This window comes from Osmerus eperlanus, chromosome 4 (assembly GCF_963692335.1).
Source record: "Osmerus eperlanus chromosome 4, fOsmEpe2.1, whole genome shotgun sequence".
Classification (NCBI taxonomy): Eukaryota; Metazoa; Chordata; class Actinopteri; order Osmeriformes; family Osmeridae; genus Osmerus; species Osmerus eperlanus.
Window position 1 is genome coordinate 23,304,651 of NC_085021.1, and position 18,734 is coordinate 23,323,384.

General features: G+C 46.9%; 1 protein-coding gene across 1 annotated transcript; it reads right to left on the reverse strand.

Moving 5' to 3' along the window:
- Positions 1-40: 40 nt before the first annotated feature.
- Positions 41-18,001, reverse strand: LOC134019599 (myelin transcription factor 1-like; the record flags this gene model as incomplete). Its single annotated transcript, XM_062460564.1, has 6 exons — positions 17,738-18,001; positions 13,837-13,919; positions 8,731-8,782; positions 6,117-6,144; positions 5,648-5,710; positions 41-176 (listed from the first exon to the last, which is right to left on the reverse strand). Coding segments are annotated over exons 3-6 (279 nt in total), but the record flags the coding sequence as incomplete, so codon positions are not given.
- Positions 18,002-18,734: the final 733 nt, after the last annotated feature.

The window sequence follows — 18,734 nt, forward strand, 5'->3', positions numbered from 1 at the left end:
CTCCCTCCTCTCCCTCCCCTCCCTCCTCCTCCCCCCCTCCCTCCGGATCGCTGGTCTCGTCACTCTGAAGCACTCTGTCGTCCAACCACAGCTTCAGGGGGTGGGACTTCCTCTTCGCGGCAGGCTCTTCCTGTTCTTGGAGTCGCCGTTTCCTTGCCAATGGACATCCCAGCACACTGTGGTGGAAAGAAAGAGGGGGAGAGCAAGAGGGAGAGAGGGACAGGGAGAGAGGGGTGGAGAGGAGGGAGGGAAAGAGAGAGAGAAATATGAGTTAATGTGAGAGAAATGTTAAATGATAAACATCTGAAAGTGAAGACAGACAGAGACACACACACATGATGTTAACGTGTTAGCATGGCCTTGGTACTGGGACTAGAGACACTAGCGGTACTAGAGGGACTAGAGGTACTAGTCGGAAACTAGAGGTACTAGTCGGAAACTAGAGGTACTAGAGGGACACTAAAGACACTAGAGGGACTAGAGGGACACTAGAGATACTAGAGGGACTAGAGGGACTAGAGGGATTAGAGGGACATTAGAGGTACTAGAGACTCTAGAGGTACTAGACGGACTACAGGGACATTAGAGGTACTAGAGACTCTAGAGGTACTAGGGGAGTCAGGTGGCTGAGCGGTTAGGGAGTCAGGCTAGTAATCTGAAGGTTACCGGTTCGATTCCCGGCTGTGCAAATGACGTTGTGTCCTTGGGCAAGGCACTTCACCCTACTTGCCTCGGGGGGAATGTCCCTGTACTTACTGTAAGTCGCTCTGGATAAGAGCGTCTGATAAATGACTAAATGTAAATGTAAATGTACTAGAGGGACATTAGAGGGACATTAGAGGTACTAGAGGGACATTAGAGGTACTAGAGGTACATTAGAGGGACTAGAGGGACATTAGAGGTACTAGAGGGACATTAGAGGTACTAGAGGGACATTAGAGGTACTAGAGGGACATTAGAGGGACTAGAGGGACATTAGAGGGACTAGAGGGACATTAGAGGTACTAGAGGGACATTAGAGGGACTAGAGGGACATTAGAGGTACTAGAGGGACATTAGAGGTACTAGAGGTACATTAGAGGGACTAGAGGGACATTAGAGGTACTAGAGGGACATTAGAGGGACTAGAGGGACATTAGAGGTACTAGAGGGACATTAGAGGTACTAGAGGTACATTAGAGGGACTAGAGGGACATTAGAGGTACTAGAGGGACATTAGAGGTACTAGAGGGACATTAGAGGGACTAGAGGGACATTAGAGGTACTAGAGGGACATTAGAGGGACTAGAGGGACATTAGAGGTACTAGAGGGACATTAGAGGTACTAGAGGTACATTAGAGGGACTAGAGGGACATTAGAGGTACTAGAGGGACATTAGAGGTACTAGAGGGACATTAGAGGGACTAGAGGGACATTAGAGGTACTAGAGGGACATTAGAGGTACTAGAGGGACATTAGAGGGACATTAGAGGGACTAGAGGGACATTAGAGGTACTAGAGGGACATTAGAGGGACTAGAGGGACATTAGAGGGACTAGAGGGACATTAGAGGTACTAGAGGGACATTAGAGGGACTAGAGGGACATTAGAGGTACTAGAGGGACATTAGAGGGACTAGAGGGACATTAGAGGGACTAGAGGGACATTAGAGGTACTAGAGGGACATTAGAGGGACTAGAGGGACATTAGAGGTACTAGAGGGACATTAGAGGGACTAGAGGGACATTAGAGGTACTAGAGGGACATTAGAGGTACTAGAGGTACATTAGAGGTACTAGAGGGACATTAGAGCGACTAGAGGGACATTAGAGGTACTAGAGGGACATTAGAGGGACTAGAGGGACATTAGAGGTACTAGAGGGACATTAGAGGGACTAGAGGGACATTAGAGGTACTAGAGGGACATTAGAGGTACTAGAGGGACATTAGAGGGACTAGAGGGACATTAGAGGTACTAGAGGGACATTAGAGGTACTAGAGGTACATTAGAGGGACTAGAGGGACATTAGAGGTACTAGAGGGACATTAGAGGTACTAGAGGGACATTAGAGGTACTAGAGGGACATTAGAGGTACTAGAGGGACATTAGAGGTACTAGAGGGACATTAGAGGGACTAGAGGTACTAGAGGGACATTAGAGGGACTAGAGGGACATTAGAGGTACTAGAGGGACATTAGAGGGACTAGAGGGACATTAGAGGTACTAGAGGGACATTAGAGGGACTAGAGGGACATTAGAGGTACTAGAGGGACATTAGAGGGACTAGAGGGACATTAGAGGTACTAGAGGGACATTAGAGGTACTAGAGGTACATTAGAGGTACTAGAGGGACATTAGAGGGACTAGAGGGACATTAGAGGTACTAGAGGTACTAGAGGGACATTAGAGGTACTAGAGGGACATTAGAGGGACTAGAGGGACATTAGAGGTACTAGAGGGACATTAGAGGGACTAGAGGGACATTAGAGGTACTAGAGGGACATTAGAGGGACTAGAGGGACATTAGAGGGACTAGAGGGACATTAGAGGTACTAGAGGGACATTAGAGGTACTAGAGGGACATTAGAGGGACTAGAGGGACATTAGAGGTACTAGAGGGACATTAGAGGTACTAGAGGTACATTAGAGGGACTAGAGGGACATTAGAGGTACTAGAGGGACATTAGAGGTACTAGAGGGACATTAGAGGTACTAGAGGGACATTAGAGGTACTAGAGGGACATTAGAGGGACTAGAGGGACATTAGAGGTACTAGAGGGACATTAGAGGTACTAGAGGGACATTAGAGGTACTAGAGGTACTAGAGGGACATTAGAGGGACTAGAGGGACATTAGAGGTACTAGAGGGACATTAGAGGGACTAGAGGGACATTAGAGGTACTAGAGGGACATTAGAGGGACTAGAGGGACATTAGAGGTACTAGAGGGACATTAGAGGGACTAGAGGGACATTAGAGGTACTAGAGGGACATTAGAGGTACTAGAGGGACATTAGAGGTACTAGAGGGACATTAGAGATACTAGAGGTACTAGAGGGACATTAGAGGGACTAGAGGGACATTAGAGGTACTAGAGGGACATTAGAGGGACTAGAGGGACATTAGAGGTACTAGAGGGACATTAGAGGGACTAGAGGGACATTAGAGGTACTAGAGGGACATTAGAGGGACTAGAGGGACATTAGAGGTACTAGAGGGACATTAGAGGTACTAGAGGTACATTAGAGGTACTAGAGGGACATTAGAGGGACTAGAGGGACATTAGAGGTACTAGAGGTACTAGAGGGACATTAGAGGTACTAGAGGGACATTAGAGGTACTAGAGGGACATTAGAGGGACTAGAGGGACATTAGAGGTACTAGAGGTACATTAGAGGTACTAGAGGGACATTAGAGGGACTAGAGGGACATTAGAGGTACTAGAGGTACTAGAGGGACATTAGAGGTACTAGAGGGACATTAGAGGGACTAGAGGGACATTAGAGGTACTAGAGGGACATTAGAGGGACTAGAGGGACATTAGAGGTACTAGAGGGACATTAGAGGGACTAGAGGGACATTAGAGGGACTAGAGGGACATTAGAGGTACTAGAGGGACATTAGAGGTACTAGAGGGACATTAGAGGGACTAGAGGGACATTAGAGGTACTAGAGGGACATTAGAGGTACTAGAGGTACATTAGAGGGACTAGAGGGACATTAGAGGTACTAGAGGGACATTAGAGGTACTAGAGGGACATTAGAGGTACTAGAGGGACATTAGAGGTACTAGAGGGACATTAGAGGTACTAGAGGGACATTAGAGGTACTAGAGGGACATTAGAGGGACTAGAGGGACATTAGAGGTACTAGAGGGACATTAGAGGTACTAGAGGGACATTAGAGGTACTAGAGGTACTAGAGGGACATTAGAGGGACTAGAGGGACATTAGAGGTACTAGAGGGACATTAGAGGGACTAGAGGGACATTAGAGGTACTAGAGGGACATTAGAGGGACTAGAGGGACATTAGAGGTACTAGAGGGACATTAGAGGTACTAGAGGTACATTAGAGGTACTAGAGGGACATTAGAGGTACTAGAGGTACTAGAGGGACATTAGAGGTACTAGAGGGACATTAGAGGGACTAGAGGGACATTAGAGGGACTAGAGGTACTAGAGGTACTAGAGGGACATTAGAGATACTAGAGGGACATTAGAGATACTAGAGGGACATTAGAGGGACTAGAGGGACATTAGAGGTACTAGAGGGACATTAGAGGGACTAGAGGGACATTAGAGGGACTAGAGGGACATTAGAGGGACTAGAGGTACTAGAGGTACTAGAGGGACATTAGAGATACTAGAGGGACATTAGAGGTACTAGAGGTACTAGAGGGACATTAGAGGGACTAGAGGGACATTAGAGGTACTAGAGGTACTAGAGGGACTAGAGGCACTAGAGGTACTAGAGGCACTACAGGTACTAGAGATAATAGAGGGACTAGAGGAACTAGAGACACATTAGAGGGACTAGAGGTACTAGAGGTACTAGAGGGACATTAGAGGGACTAGAGGGACATTAGAGGTACTAGAGGGACATTAGAGGGACTAGAGGGACATTAGAGGTACTAGAGGGACATTAGAGGGACTAGAGGGACATTAGAGGTACTAGAGGGACATTAGAGGGACTAGAGGTACTAGAGGTACTAGAGGGACATTAGAGATACTAGAGGGACATTAGAGATACTAGAGGGACATTAGAGGTACTAGAGGGACATTAGAGGTACTAGAGGGACATTAGAGGTACTAGAGGGACATTAGAGGTACTAGAGGGACATTAGAGGTACTAGAGGGACATTAGAGGTACTAGAGGGACATTAGAGGGACTAGAGGGACATTAGAGCGACTAGAGGGACATTAGAGGGACTAGAGGGACATTAGAGGTACTAGAGGGACATTAGAGGGACTAGAGGGACATTAGAGGGACTAGAGGGACATTAGAGGTACTAGAGGGACATTAGAGGTACTAGAGGGACATTAGAGGTACTAGAGGGACATTAGAGGTACTAGAGGGACATTAGAGGGACTAGAGGGACATTAGAGATACTAGAGGGACTAGAGGTACTAGAGGGACATTAGAGGGACTAGAGGGACATTAGAGGGACTAGAGGGACATTAGAGGTACTAGAGGTACATTAGAGGTACTAGAGGGACATTAGAGGGACTAGAGGGACATTAGAGGTACTAGAGGGACATTAGAGGTACTAGAGGGACATTAGAGGTACTAGAGGGACATTAGAGGGACTAGAGGGACATTAGAGATACTAGAGGGACTAGAGGTACTAGAGGGACATTAGAGGGACTAGAGGGACATTAGAGGTACTAGAGGGACATTAGAGGGACTAGAGGGACATTAGAGGTACTAGAGGGACATTAGAGGGACTAGAGGGACATTAGAGGTACTAGAGGGACATTAGAGGTACTAGAGGGACATTAGAGGGACTAGAGGGACATTAGAGGTACTAGAGGGACATTAGAGGTACTAGAGGGACATTAGAGGGACTAGAGGGACATTAGAGGTACTAGAGGGACATTAGAGATACTAGAGGGACTAGAGGTACTAGAGGGACTAGAGATACTAGGTTCTAGGAGGTGCTGCCCTACCTGCGGTGGCGTGAGTACCTCCCGCTGATATGACCTGACCCTGAGCATCCTGAGGTTGGGCAGCTGGTGGAGAGACACGTGTAAGAGGATGCAACAACACACACACAACAACACACACACACACACACAACAACACACACACACATTCAACAACACACACACACACATTCAATAACCCACACTATTAAGGTGCATATCAGGAAAGACCTTAATGTGTCAAACGTCAGAACTGGCATCTCCCATGATCAGAAATCAGGTCTGCTTGTGTCTCCCCTCCCCTCCTCCTTTATGACTCTATTTATCTCTGTTATTAAAAAAAGCTGAATTTGCATGTTGGATGAGGAGGATGGGGGGGGTGGCGTTAGACTGTGTCCAGTAGTTGGGTGCTTATTAATGCTGCTGGACGGATGGAAACATGAACAGCAGTCTCACACACGCAAATACAAGCCTGGTGTCATCATGTCCTTACCTCTCCTGTCCTGACGACTCTGCTGGAGCTGGGGGGAGAGGGGTGAGGGAGGGAGTGGAGGGGAGAGAGAAGGAAGGAGGGGAGGGGAGTGAGAGGAAGAGGGAAGGGCAGGAGGGATGGAGGAGAGAGAAGGGAGAGAGGTGAAGAGAAAACAAAGCAGATATCGCCTGTAAGCTGCACTGGTATAGAAACTACAATCAATGCATCACAAATGTCTACAGCTCCCAGAAGACATGACTGCATTACCAGGAATGAAAAATAAACATTGACACACACACACACACGCATTAACACAGAAATGACAGTTATATATGCAAACTTCAGCATCTAAGCAGAATTATTGTTGTAGTACAGTCTCACTCACGACAAATGAAAGGGTACAATTTCTGGGGAAATTGTAGGGTGTGCTTGCTTGCGTCGGTTGCACAGGGGTCCGTTTTTGAATGACATTTTTACAACTGATATTTCTGTATATTTTATATAAAAATGCATAGGGCCTACTTATTATTTATAGAGATTACATAGATTTTGCTGCTCAGTTACAACTCAAAACACGAGTAAAGTGTAGAATGAAATATGATGTCTTGTCATTTCCCCTGCAAGAGGCAGCCTCATAGCTGAATCAAAACGAATAAATTTGGCAGACCGGTCTAAAAATTGACCTAATCTCTATGACTTAAACGTCCTTTTAAGTTTTCCCTTCTCGTGATATTTTCAGGCATTTAGCCTACTCTTATTGCATTCATTCATTAATAAAGAACCCCCTTTGAAGATTATTCTACGACGTTACCGGCAGTAGAAGATGAAATCGCGATTCAAACAGTACCATCTGCTAACTGAAAATATGCCCCCAAAAACATAAATAAGCTTGACATTTATTTAGTGGAAAATCGCTAATTCATAAAAAGCTCACTGGTAGCGATCATTGTCAGTAACAACGCAAAATGCGATATAGCCCTGTGTGGAGAAGCTGCCCCGGTAAATTCTACTACTACATTACAGTACTAGACTACTGCTGTGTTCGTCTTGGTAGCGATTGCATTGGTTGAATTCGATTTAACGTTCCGTTGTACGGTTTAGGCTCAAATTAATTATTTTCATGAACAGATTGACAAAGATTAGGCTGTGGCAATGAAGTTCAGGTTAGTAGTTAGATAGACTTTTGATTTAAGTAAGGGGAGTGCCGAACATGTTCTGTTGCCGTTTGACTTCCTACAGCTGTGTAGATGTTTTTGTAGTGTCTCGGGTAGGCTACAGCGTTGCAGTGAGCAACACTGGTTTGAAACCACAGGTAATGATAATTTCACCCACAAATCGTTTACTTGTAATGTAATGTCATAATAAATCCTACAACGAAAATGTATTTGTGAGGAATGTTTATTTTAACGATTGAAACCAGATGCATCATAGACCACTGTAGTATGTGTTGCCCGGGCAACAGAGGCTAATGTCATGATGCTAATACTTCCGTGAAATAGTAGACTACCGTTTCCGAAAGTAGATGTGGGCCTACTTCCTTAATAATATCAGCTAATATTGTACATTACATTTCACAATTGTGTTTCACGTCACAAAGTAAAATGAGTAAATAGTTATCACCCTGGCCTCTTTGCTTGTGGCGTTTCTGCAGCTGCCTTGCAGTAAAGCTATAGTTAGCCTAGCTATCCCCCAAGTTAACAGATGCGAAACGAATGTTCTGCTACAGGTAGTCACGCGTGTTTTCGTGACGTTAGTGACGTAGGGACGTTAGTAACGTCAGTAACTGTGGCTAGCAAATTAGCCACCGTTATCTTCACTTTTCACCACAAAAACGCAATTTCTACTTAAACCATGCAACGGAACGTAAATCCCAATAGAAGCAACTCAATCGCTACCAAGACGAAACTTTTGACACCTAGGTTGTCTATGTAGGCCAAATATTGTTTTAGGGGGGCAAAAAGAATAATAATAATAATAATAATATATATGTGAGAGAACAAAGGTTGTGCCCTTGCCGAAGGCAAAGCACACCCAATTAAAAGAACAACTGCACTACAGCCTTCTTACTCTGGTCTTAATCGTCATGGAGATAATGACCCTCCAGCCAATCTCACCAGACCAGCTTATTAACTACCCATCTGGAGCTCCACACCTCTCCTCCTCCCCTCCTCTCCTCCTCTCCTCCCCTCCCCTTTCCTCCTTTATTCTCCTCCTCTCCTCCCCCTCCCCTTTCCTCACCTCCCCCTCCCCTCTCATCTCCTCCTCCCCCTTCCTCTAGGGATTCAGAGAGAGAGAAGAGGGATGGAGAGAGAGAGATGGAGGGATGAGGGATGGAGAGAGAGAGAGAGAAGAGGGATGGAAAGAGAGAAGAGGGATGGAGAGAGAGAGATGAAGGGATGAGGGATGGAGAGAGAGAGAGAGAGAAGAGGGATGGAAGGAGAGAGAAGAGGGATGGAGAGAGAGAGGTGGAGGGATGGAGAGAGAGAGAGAAGAGGGATGGAAAGATAGAGAAGAGGGATGGGGAGAGATGGAGAGAGGAGGGATGGAGAGAGAGAGAGAGAGGAGGGATGGAGAGATAGAGAGGAGGGATGGAGAGATAGAGAGGAGGGATGGAGAGAGAGAAGAGGAGTCTCACCTCTGATTCCTCTGGAGCGTGTCCTGGTCCTCTTGTCGTCCTCTTCGCTCATCTGGAGACGGAACACAGTCAGACACATGGTCTCCATAGAAATACACCATCTCCATGGAAACACAGTCAGAAACACCATTTCCATAGAAACACACCATCTCTATGGAAACACAGTCACACCGTCTCTATAGAAACACAGTCAGGAGGGGTGAGGGGGTGGTGAGGAGGTGAGGAGAGTGAGGCCTGTGTTCCAGACCTGATAAACAGCAGCCAGGCCTCAAACAAAGAAGCAGGTGCAACTGCCCTATTCACACACACACTCACATACACACACACACTCACATACACACACACACTCACATACACACACACACTCACATACACACACACACACACACACTCACTCACATACACACACTCACATACACACACACACACACACACACACACACTCACACACAAACATACACACACATTCACTCCACTGACCATCATCCCACTCCTGTCCTCTCTCTGGGACCAGCAGAAACTTTTTACACACAATAGAACCATTAGCTTTGATTACTACACTGCTACCCCAACATCCCCCTCCCTCCCTTCCAACCTCCCCCCTCCCTCCCTCCTAACCTCCCCCTCCCTCCCAACCTCCCCCCTCCCTCCCTCCTAACCTCCCCCTCCCTCCCAACCTCCCCCCTCCCTCCCTCCTAACCTCCCCCTCCCTCCCAACCTCCCCCCTCCCTCCCTCCTAACCTCCCCCTCCCTCCCAACCTCCCCCTCCCTCCCTCCTAACCTCCCCCTCCCTCCCAACCTCCCCCTCCCTCCCTCCTAACCTCCCCCTCCCTCCCTCCCAACCTCCCCCCTCCCTCCCTCCCTCCTAACCTCCCCCTCCCTCCCAACCTCCCCCTCCCTCCCTCCCAACATCCCCCTCCCTCCCTCCTAACCTCCCCCTCCCTCCCAACCTCCCCCTCCCTCCCTCCCAACATCCCCCTCCCTCCCTCCTAACCTCCCCCTCCCTCCCAACCTCCCCCCTCCCTCCCTCCTAACCTCCCCCTCCCTCCTAACCTCCCTCCCTCCTAACCTCCCCCCTCCTAACCTTCCCCCCCTCCTAACCTCAACCCCCATCCTAACCTCAACCCAGGACAACGTCCCTCCCCTCTCCTCCCCTGTCCTCTCATCTCCTCCCTTTTCCTCTCATCCCCTCTCCTCTCCTCCCTTCTCCTCTCATCCCCTCTGTCAGTATATTGCTTGTCTTGTTGTGTTTTGGCCTCTAGAGGTCCTCATGCCCGGCTTACTCAGCTTGTAATTAATGTTATTAGGTTCACCTGGGTCTCGTTCAGCTGTGTATATATAAGTGACTGTGGCTGTGTCTACTACCGCGCACTTTACTAAGTACACTGCAATACAGTGCACTGCAATACAGTGCACTTACATCTGTAGTGCACTTACATCTGTAGTGCACTCACATCTGTAGTGCACTCTGTCGCTGAGTAGTGCTGTCTCAAATGGAACACTTAAGTTAACCACTTGGCGGGAAGTGACGGACGCAAATCTGATTGTGACACCCGCGAATCTAAGGCGAATCTGCTCGCGAGTCATTTCGTCTGCCATTATTTTAGAAATTGAAAAGCTGCCGTAAGGGCTCCTCCTCTTCCGCTATGTAGCCAATATGGCACCCGTTTAGGGCGAGTAGTGTCCATCGTTGTACACTGCATTTTTTTACCTCTTTTTGCTTGGTGTTTAGTTGTTCTGTAGCCGGTTGCCTGAGTAAGTGTTCTCTAAAGACATTGTATTTTCTGTTGCCTGTGAAGTATTCCCTTATCAGTTTTATTTTGTCAGTTTTCTCCTCTGGAGTTTGTTTCAAGATTTTTTGAATCTCTGGAATATTTTTGTGGAATGCCTTTTGGCCTGGTTTAGTTTGAAAACTGCTCTTTGCTCTAGCTGTGGATTATTGCTCAAACTCTGATTAAAACATATTCTGCATCTCAAGTTCTCCTAAGTGCGTCTTACTGTTGGGTTCACCATCCTCCAGTAGCTCTACTGTTGGGTTTACCATCCTCCAGTGCGTCTTACTGTTGGGTTCACCATCCTCCAGTGGCTCTACTGTTGGGTTCACCATCCTCCAGTGCGTCTTACTGTTGGGTTCACCATCCTCCAGTGCGTCTTACTGTTGGGTTCACCATCCTCCAGTGGCTCTACTGTTGGGTTTACCATCCTCCAGTGCGTCTTACTGTTGGGTTCACCATCCTCCAGTGCGTCTTACTGTTGGGTTCACCATCCTCCAGTGGCTCTACTGTTGGGTTCACCATCCTCCAGTGGCTCTACTGTTGGGTTCACCATCCTCCAGTGGCTCTACTGTTGGGTTCACCATCCTCCAGTGCCTCTACTGTTGGGTTCACCATCCTCCAGTGGCTCTACTGTTGGGTTCACCATCCTCCAGTGCCTCTACTGTTGGGTTCACCATCCTCCAGTGGCTCTACTGTTGGGTTCACCATCCTCCAGTGCGTCTTACTGTTGGGTTCACCATCCTCCAGTGCCTCTACTGTTGGGTTCACCATCCTCCAGTGGCTCTACTGTTGGGTTCACCATCCTCCAGTGGCTCAAGGAGTGTGAGTTGGACCCTCACACCGTAGACCCGAGTTCGGGTCCCGGCTCTGATACCCTCTCCTTTCCTCTCCTCCCCTCTCCTCTCCACCCTTCTCCTCTTATCTCCTTTCCTCCCCTCTCCTCTCCACCCTTCTCCTCTTATCTCCTCTCCTCCCCTCTCCTCTCCACCTTTCTCCTCTTATCTCCTCCCCTCTCCTCTCCACCCTTCTCCTCTTATCTCCTCTCCTCCCCTCTCCTCTCCATCCTTCTCCTCCCCTCTCCACCCTTCTCCTCTCCTCCCCTCTCCTCTCCACCCTTCTCCTCTTATCTCCTCTCCTCCCCTCTCCTCTCCATCCTTCTCCTCCCCTCTCCACCCTTCTCCTCTCCTCCCCTCTCCTCTCCACCCTTCTCCTCTCCACCCTTCTCCTCTCCTCCCCTCTCCTCTCCACCCTTCTCCTTTCCCTCGCTCCCCTCCTGGTGTAAAAGACAGTATTTTATTCTGATCATAGCAAAACCCTTTTGTATAAACCTGTGTGTGTAAGTATGTGTGTGTGTGTGTGTGTGTGTAAGTGTCTCTCCTCCAGGATGATATTCATCATATGAATCAAACGTGATTGAAAAGCCCCTCACTGCTTTCATGTTTGCGTAACCATAGCTACACACATCTAAATAGGTAAGCACATCGGAGTTTGTGATTTTTCTCCAATTTCACTTCATTAAGTCTGAACACACAAAACACACACAAACTCTCTCTCTCTCTCTCTCTCTCTCACACACACACACACACACACACACAACCACAACAACAGAACACACACATGCACAACCACAAAAACACAGAACACAGCAGAATAAATGGTGGAATCACCTTCCTGACTGAGAGCCTTCTAATGTGTCTTCAGAACATTACAACTATCCCATCTACTGGATGGATGGACATCGACTGTTCACATCTGTACCCTAATGACATTAGCCAAGAGATGTAGTTCTGTGTGTGTGTGTGTTTTGTGTGAGTGTGTGTTAGCGAGAGGGAGAGACGTAGAAATAAAGAGACAGAAAGAAAAAAAGATTGTTGGATGAAGTGTGGGTTGTTCAGGGTGCTAGATGTACGTATGAACTGTGTCTCTCCTAGCACTCTGTCCAGCCAGCCAGCACCCTGCTAGGGGTCAGGAGGTTTTCCCAGAGAGAGACGAAGCTTTATTCATTCTCACGTTTACAAGAAAAAGACAGAGGGTGAGAGAGAGGAAGGAGGGGTGGAGGAGGGAGAGGTTTAATTTTTTTCTACTTATTGTTGTTTTGCCTAATCTGATGACTTTGTTCAGCACTTAGGTCTGCATTGGCTGTTTTTAAATGTGCTCTATAAATAAACTGACTTCACTTGAGAAAGGGGATTGGAGGCTGGAGGAGGGAGAGAGAGAGAGGGAGAGGGAGAGAGAGAGAGAGAGAGGGAGAGAGAGGGAGAGGGAGAGGGAGAGGGAGGGAGAGAGAGGGAGAGAGAGAGAGGAAGAGAAAGACAGCTCTGGATATCAAAATGGATCAATAAAAGATCTTCCATGTTTCTGTTCTTCAGAGGGGAACAATACTACCCTCAAGAGACCCCACAGCACCTCTCCTCCCTCCAGAGACTGGGAGAGAGAGAGAGAGACTGAAAGAGAGAGTGAGAGATGGAAGGAGAGAGGGACAGATGAAAAGAAACAGATAGAGACTGAAACAGAAAAACATTTCCTACTTAAATGTTACAAGTATAAATGTATAAGAGATCAATATCTGGAAAAATGTAACCAGTTAATTGAAAACTACACAGAACTTGACATAAATGAGAAATTAAGGATATCTCTGGGCGAAGGGCCTATTGCAAGCCTTGCCCCTAGATATGTATCTAAATGTCACAACCTGAGGGACAGTGAATCAACCTTGTATGACTGTTAAAACCTTTCTGTCTCCTGTCATCTTAACATGCATTTATCTGTTACTTTTCTACAGTCCCCAACTTACTATGCTACCGTTGTTTTGCAATATTATTATTGTTAGACTCCTTGTTAATTGTTATGATATATATATATGTTAAAATGTCCATTCAATATGGACTACTTTGGCAATACTGCTCAACCCGAACTGTCATGCCAATAAAGCATACTGAACTGAACTGATTGAAAGAGAGGGAGAGAGATGGAGAGACAGAGAGATTCCTGTCCTGATATGAGAGGAGAGAGACAGAGAGAGATTCCTGTCCTGCTGATATGAGGAGCAACTCAAGGACGTCATCTCTGTTTCTGACTTAGACTGCAGCAGGGAACTCTGGGAGTTAGACACTGAGCTGTGCTGAGCTGGCTCAACTGTGTGTGGTGTATGGTGTGTGTGGCGTGTGTGTATGGTGGTGTATGGTGTGTGTGGTTTACATGTGTGCGTAGCGTGTATGTGTGGTGTGTGTGTATGTGGTGTACACATGTCAAGTTTCTCAGAAGTGCCCCGTGCCCTCTGGCTGGTTGCCGTAGCAATGCAAACAGGAAGTGGAGTGCAGGTGTCACTCACTGTGATTGGCTGGCTGTGTGTGACCTGCGACCTCTGGCCTCTCGTCCACCTCTGGTTCACCAGCTCGCCACAGAACCCATCCTCTAGAGGAGGAGGAGCAATGCACACACACACACAGGCGTGTCAGTGTGCACAGTAAAGTGCCCCAGCTGTAGTCCTGTCAGTCTGCTATTAGAATAAATCACATGATGCATTTATACTGTTCAGTAGCTGGTATATTCGTGGAGAGAGGGGGAGGGAGGGAGAGAGGGGGAGGGATGGAGGAATGGGGGGATGGTCAGTAAATAATGAATCATTCATAAATCAACTGGCATTTTTCATCAACATAATAGCCATTCTGCACATCAAACATGAAAGCACGTACACATGCCACACATGAACTAGAATAGTAGAACCAACACTAGAACCACCTTAGAAACCCTGTAACACACCTTATAACCCTGTAACACACTTTAGAACCTTGTAACACACCTTAGAACCCTGTAACACACCTTAGAACCCTGTAACACACACTAGAACCCTGTAACACACCTTAGAACCCTGTAACACACCTTAGAACCCTGTAACACACACTAGAACCCTGTAACACACCTTAGAACTCCGTAACACACCTTAGAACCCTGTAACACACACTGGAACTCTGGAACACACACTAGAACTCTGGAACACACACTAGAACCATGTAACACACCTTAACTCTGTAACACATCTTAGAACCCTGTGACACACCTTAGAACCATGTAACACACACTATAACTCTGTAACACACCTTAGAACCCTGTAACACACACTAGAACCCTGTAACACACACTAGAACCCTGGACAACACACTAGAACATGCTAGAAAAACGCCTATAGACAAGACCACCACACTAACCCTATACAGCCCTCCCTCCCTGTCTCCCTCCCCTCCCTCTTTCCCCTCCTCCATCCATCCATCCCTCCCCTCCTCCATCCCTCTCCATACACCTCCCTCCCTCCCCAGACAAGTACTGCACTTCACAAACTGCTTGTTTAACAACTTTCTCTCTAAGTGAAAAATGTGATTACAGCAGCAACACTGTCTATCTATATATCTTTCTTTTATCTCTCTCTTCTCCCTTCCTCATCATAGCAACTCTCTCTTTCTAATGTGTCTCTCTCTTCCTCTGTTCTAGGCACATTCTCTCATTTAGAAAATGTGCCTCCTTTTTGTCTTTCACATCATGTCCACAATAAGAAAATGCTTGAAAGGGATAGAGGAGAGAGAGAGGAGAGAGAGATAGAGAGAGATTGAGGAGAGAGAGATAGAGAGGAGAGAGAGGAGAGAGGAGAGAGGAGAGAGAGAGGAGAGAGAGAGGAGAGAAGAGAGAGGGATAGAGGAGAGAGAGATAGAGGAGAGAGGGATAGAGAGAGAGGAGAGGAGAGAGGGATAGAGGAGAAAGGAGAGAGAGGAGAGAGAGGAGAGAGAGGAGAGTAGGTCCAGCTAACTCCGCCACACTGAGCATCTGTCAAGACGATCAGAAGCCTGTTGTAAAGAACACTCTCCTTTCATCCGTTCTCCCTCTTCCGTTGACACAAATTAACAATCTCTAACTGCGGATTCGCACAATCTAGTTTATAAATAATACAACTGACAGCATAGCTTGCTCCGCACTGCCGGGGGCTGTTGTGAAAGTGTGCTCATTCTGCTCGCTTTTAAGTTCAAATTCATTATTTCAAGCCGTCTGTTCTGTCTCTCTAATGACACCGCGGGTCCACTGACCGAGCCTCTGATGTCCTCTGAATGACGACAGCGCAGTTTGGCCCAGCTGCTCCTCGCGACATGTTTACACCCCCTCTGATCCCGCGGCACCTGCTCCGAGAACCACCTCCCGCGATACCTGCTGCCGGATCCACCTCCCGCGATAACCGCCAGTCTGGCATTGCCAGAAGTAAGACTCAACTTTCCCTAACGCATCAGGGGACGATTATAATACCATTTAATTCCATGCATGAGAGGGGAAGAAAGATCAATAAAAGCAAGATAAAAATATTACTTTTTAATCTTAGAATCAAATATTATTTTACGTGAAGTTATCCTAATCGGCTACCAGCATAACTATTAGCACAAGTAACTCATTTAGGCCTACTTTCACTCTGTAGGCTACTTCACTTTAGCAGACGTATTCCAATATACTTTACACCCCCCCCCCCCCTCTCTCTCTATTTTAGATAACTGTATTATTATTATTTTACATTTTGAGCTGACTAGTGTGCCAAATCCAAGCTTTCATGGAAGCCGATAGTTGCACAGCAACATGCGCTCTGGTAAACCGTTCCTTGACTCTGACCAATTAAATAGGCCTACTGTTAGAAATATGAACTTCTGATCTTTGATATTCTGCTCTACGTTCTATACACTTTGTATACTTGTACTTTGCTTTGGATAAAGGCGTTTAATACATGAATAACATGAATATGTAAAATGCAACAATAGCTTAATTTTAACCATCTCCAAGAAAGAAGCGGCTGAAAATGTGTTAACTATGCAGAAGCTGTCGAATGGTAACTAAATAAAATCTATCTATTTAACTCCGGGAGAAAAGAGAGAAAACTTAATAGAACTGGACATTTTATTACAACTCGTGCTCCATCCCATCATCTCTCCCTTCCTCCATTTTAGGCGCAGGTGCTCTGGCAGAGCGCGTGGCACATTATGTGGCCATCTAAGCGGAGGATGATATTCTAACAACACGTAGCCAGGAACCTCGACTCGGCGGACCGCTGGTGCTACACGGCTTCTCCGGGGTCTTCACGAGCAAGGGGCTTTTAGGGGAATTGTTGTTTGAAACGGTCACGGTATCCGGTGGTCGGAAGAGGGGCATTCAAAACGCCTCGAGAGCACTTTTATCTCCGCATCACTAAGGGCGGCTGACATTTGAAGAGAGCATCTCTGTTTTCTGGTGCAGAGGATCAAATGGCCACCCCCTCCTCTCCCCTCTCCTCCTCCCCTCCCCTCCTCCTCTCCTCTCCACATCCGTCCATCCAAACGCTGCGTTGGGACTTCTGTACTACGCCCATTGTTTTTCCGTAGTTACACTGCCGTGTGGAACTAACTAACAGCAGATCAATGAGGGCTAGTTAGTCGGCTAAAGATCGCTCCGGTCAGCGCGTGACGCCGCGGCAGTGAGAGTCCAGCAGCTGTCAGATTCCTAGCGGTAATTCAGCGGTTAGTCGCCAGAAATAGTCATTTAAATGAGCGGATAGAAAGAAATGGCAAAAAGTGAGAAAACCCCCCACAAATAACATTTAACACCAGAAACATTTACTGATTGGGGGTAGATTTTCCTTCAACACAACACCCACCAAACACAACACCACACGCAGAAGGAGTGAAGTAGCCTACGTAAACACATCTTAACAATATTCCGAGAGAGCGCCATCACTAGCAGATCCCGAGCACGCTGATCAGATTCTGATAGCATCACTGACCTCCATATGTCTCTTTATTTATTCTCGCCAGATATGAAATACAACAACAAATCGGTAACATTTTACATAAACATGTGCTTATAAATTAAAACTGATTGCGTAAAAAAAAAGAAAATAAACCAAAATAAAATATTTATCAGGCTACTTTTACGCACAATGTTATCATATCACGGTGTAAGCGGTGCGGGTGGGACCAATGATATTAAACAGCGTGGATAAATAAGTTAAATTAGGAAATATGAAAATACAACAATGTTTTGATCCAAGTCAAAAAAGAACTCGCTTCGGATTGTGTATAACTCTACACACGCGCTGATGACCATCCCTAACGATGCTGTGTAATTAAGTTAGGTGAAATGAAGGTATTAGGCTATAGTATAACTAATTATTAGGCTATATGTAAAGACAATTAAAATGACAGCCTACATCATTTTAAACGTAGAATTACCTGAACGGCAAAATATTTCCTTATGATCGGTGCAGTCTCTTCTTTGAGTTCAGTTCGTTGTCAAGTAGTTAGTGGAGGATATCCAGTTATTGGATAAATTAAAGCTTATTCTACCGGCGTATCGTATCCAGATATCGGTGAGAGTGAAGGAGAGCGCAAGACGGGTTGCTGAACCGAGTAGCGTACCAGCTTCAAGCTCCGGTTCTAGGCGTTAGATGTTACTTGTTTGTAAGCAAAAACATGGCTTCATTTGCCTTTGTCAGCGAGAAAACGTAATATTGACTTACCTTTCCCTCATGAGCCATTGTCCCCCTCCGCCCCCCTCCTCCCTCCGCCCTCCGCCATGACATCACGCGAGCTGTAGTAAAGCCGCGAGCTTCAGATGGGCAGGGCTTCACGGTCGCATCCATGTAACTCAATGGGCACACACACACACACACGCACAGACACACGCACACACACACCCGCACGCGCACACACAATCACTCTCTCATGCGCAGCGCACACAATCTCTCTCAATCACGTGCACAATAAAACCTCTGATATACGGACAAGCTGCTTTCAGCTCACACATCACACACAAAAATATATTTGAAACGCATATTTTTGTTTACAATATGTGCATATTCAGAATTTAAACTAATACTAAAAGTAGTCTTATCCTCTCGAAACATCAAGAACACGTCATTGTGGCCTCGCGATGGATGAGCTTGGAGCTCCACTGATCAGCAGAACTCGCACGAGCTCATTTGCTGCCTGCAGATACATTTTTGACCCCGCGCTACAGAATGCATACCTTACAATCAACATGTCACCCCGAACACCCCCCACGCAATCTCAGACGTGGTACAGGGGGGTTGAGAGAGGAGGGGGGGGTGAGAGAGGAGGGGAGGGGTGAGAGAGGAGGGGAGGGGTGAGGGAGGAGGGTGAGAGAGGAGGGAGGGGTGAGAGAGGAGGGGAGGGTGAGAGAGGAGGGGGGGGTGAGAGAGGAGGGGAG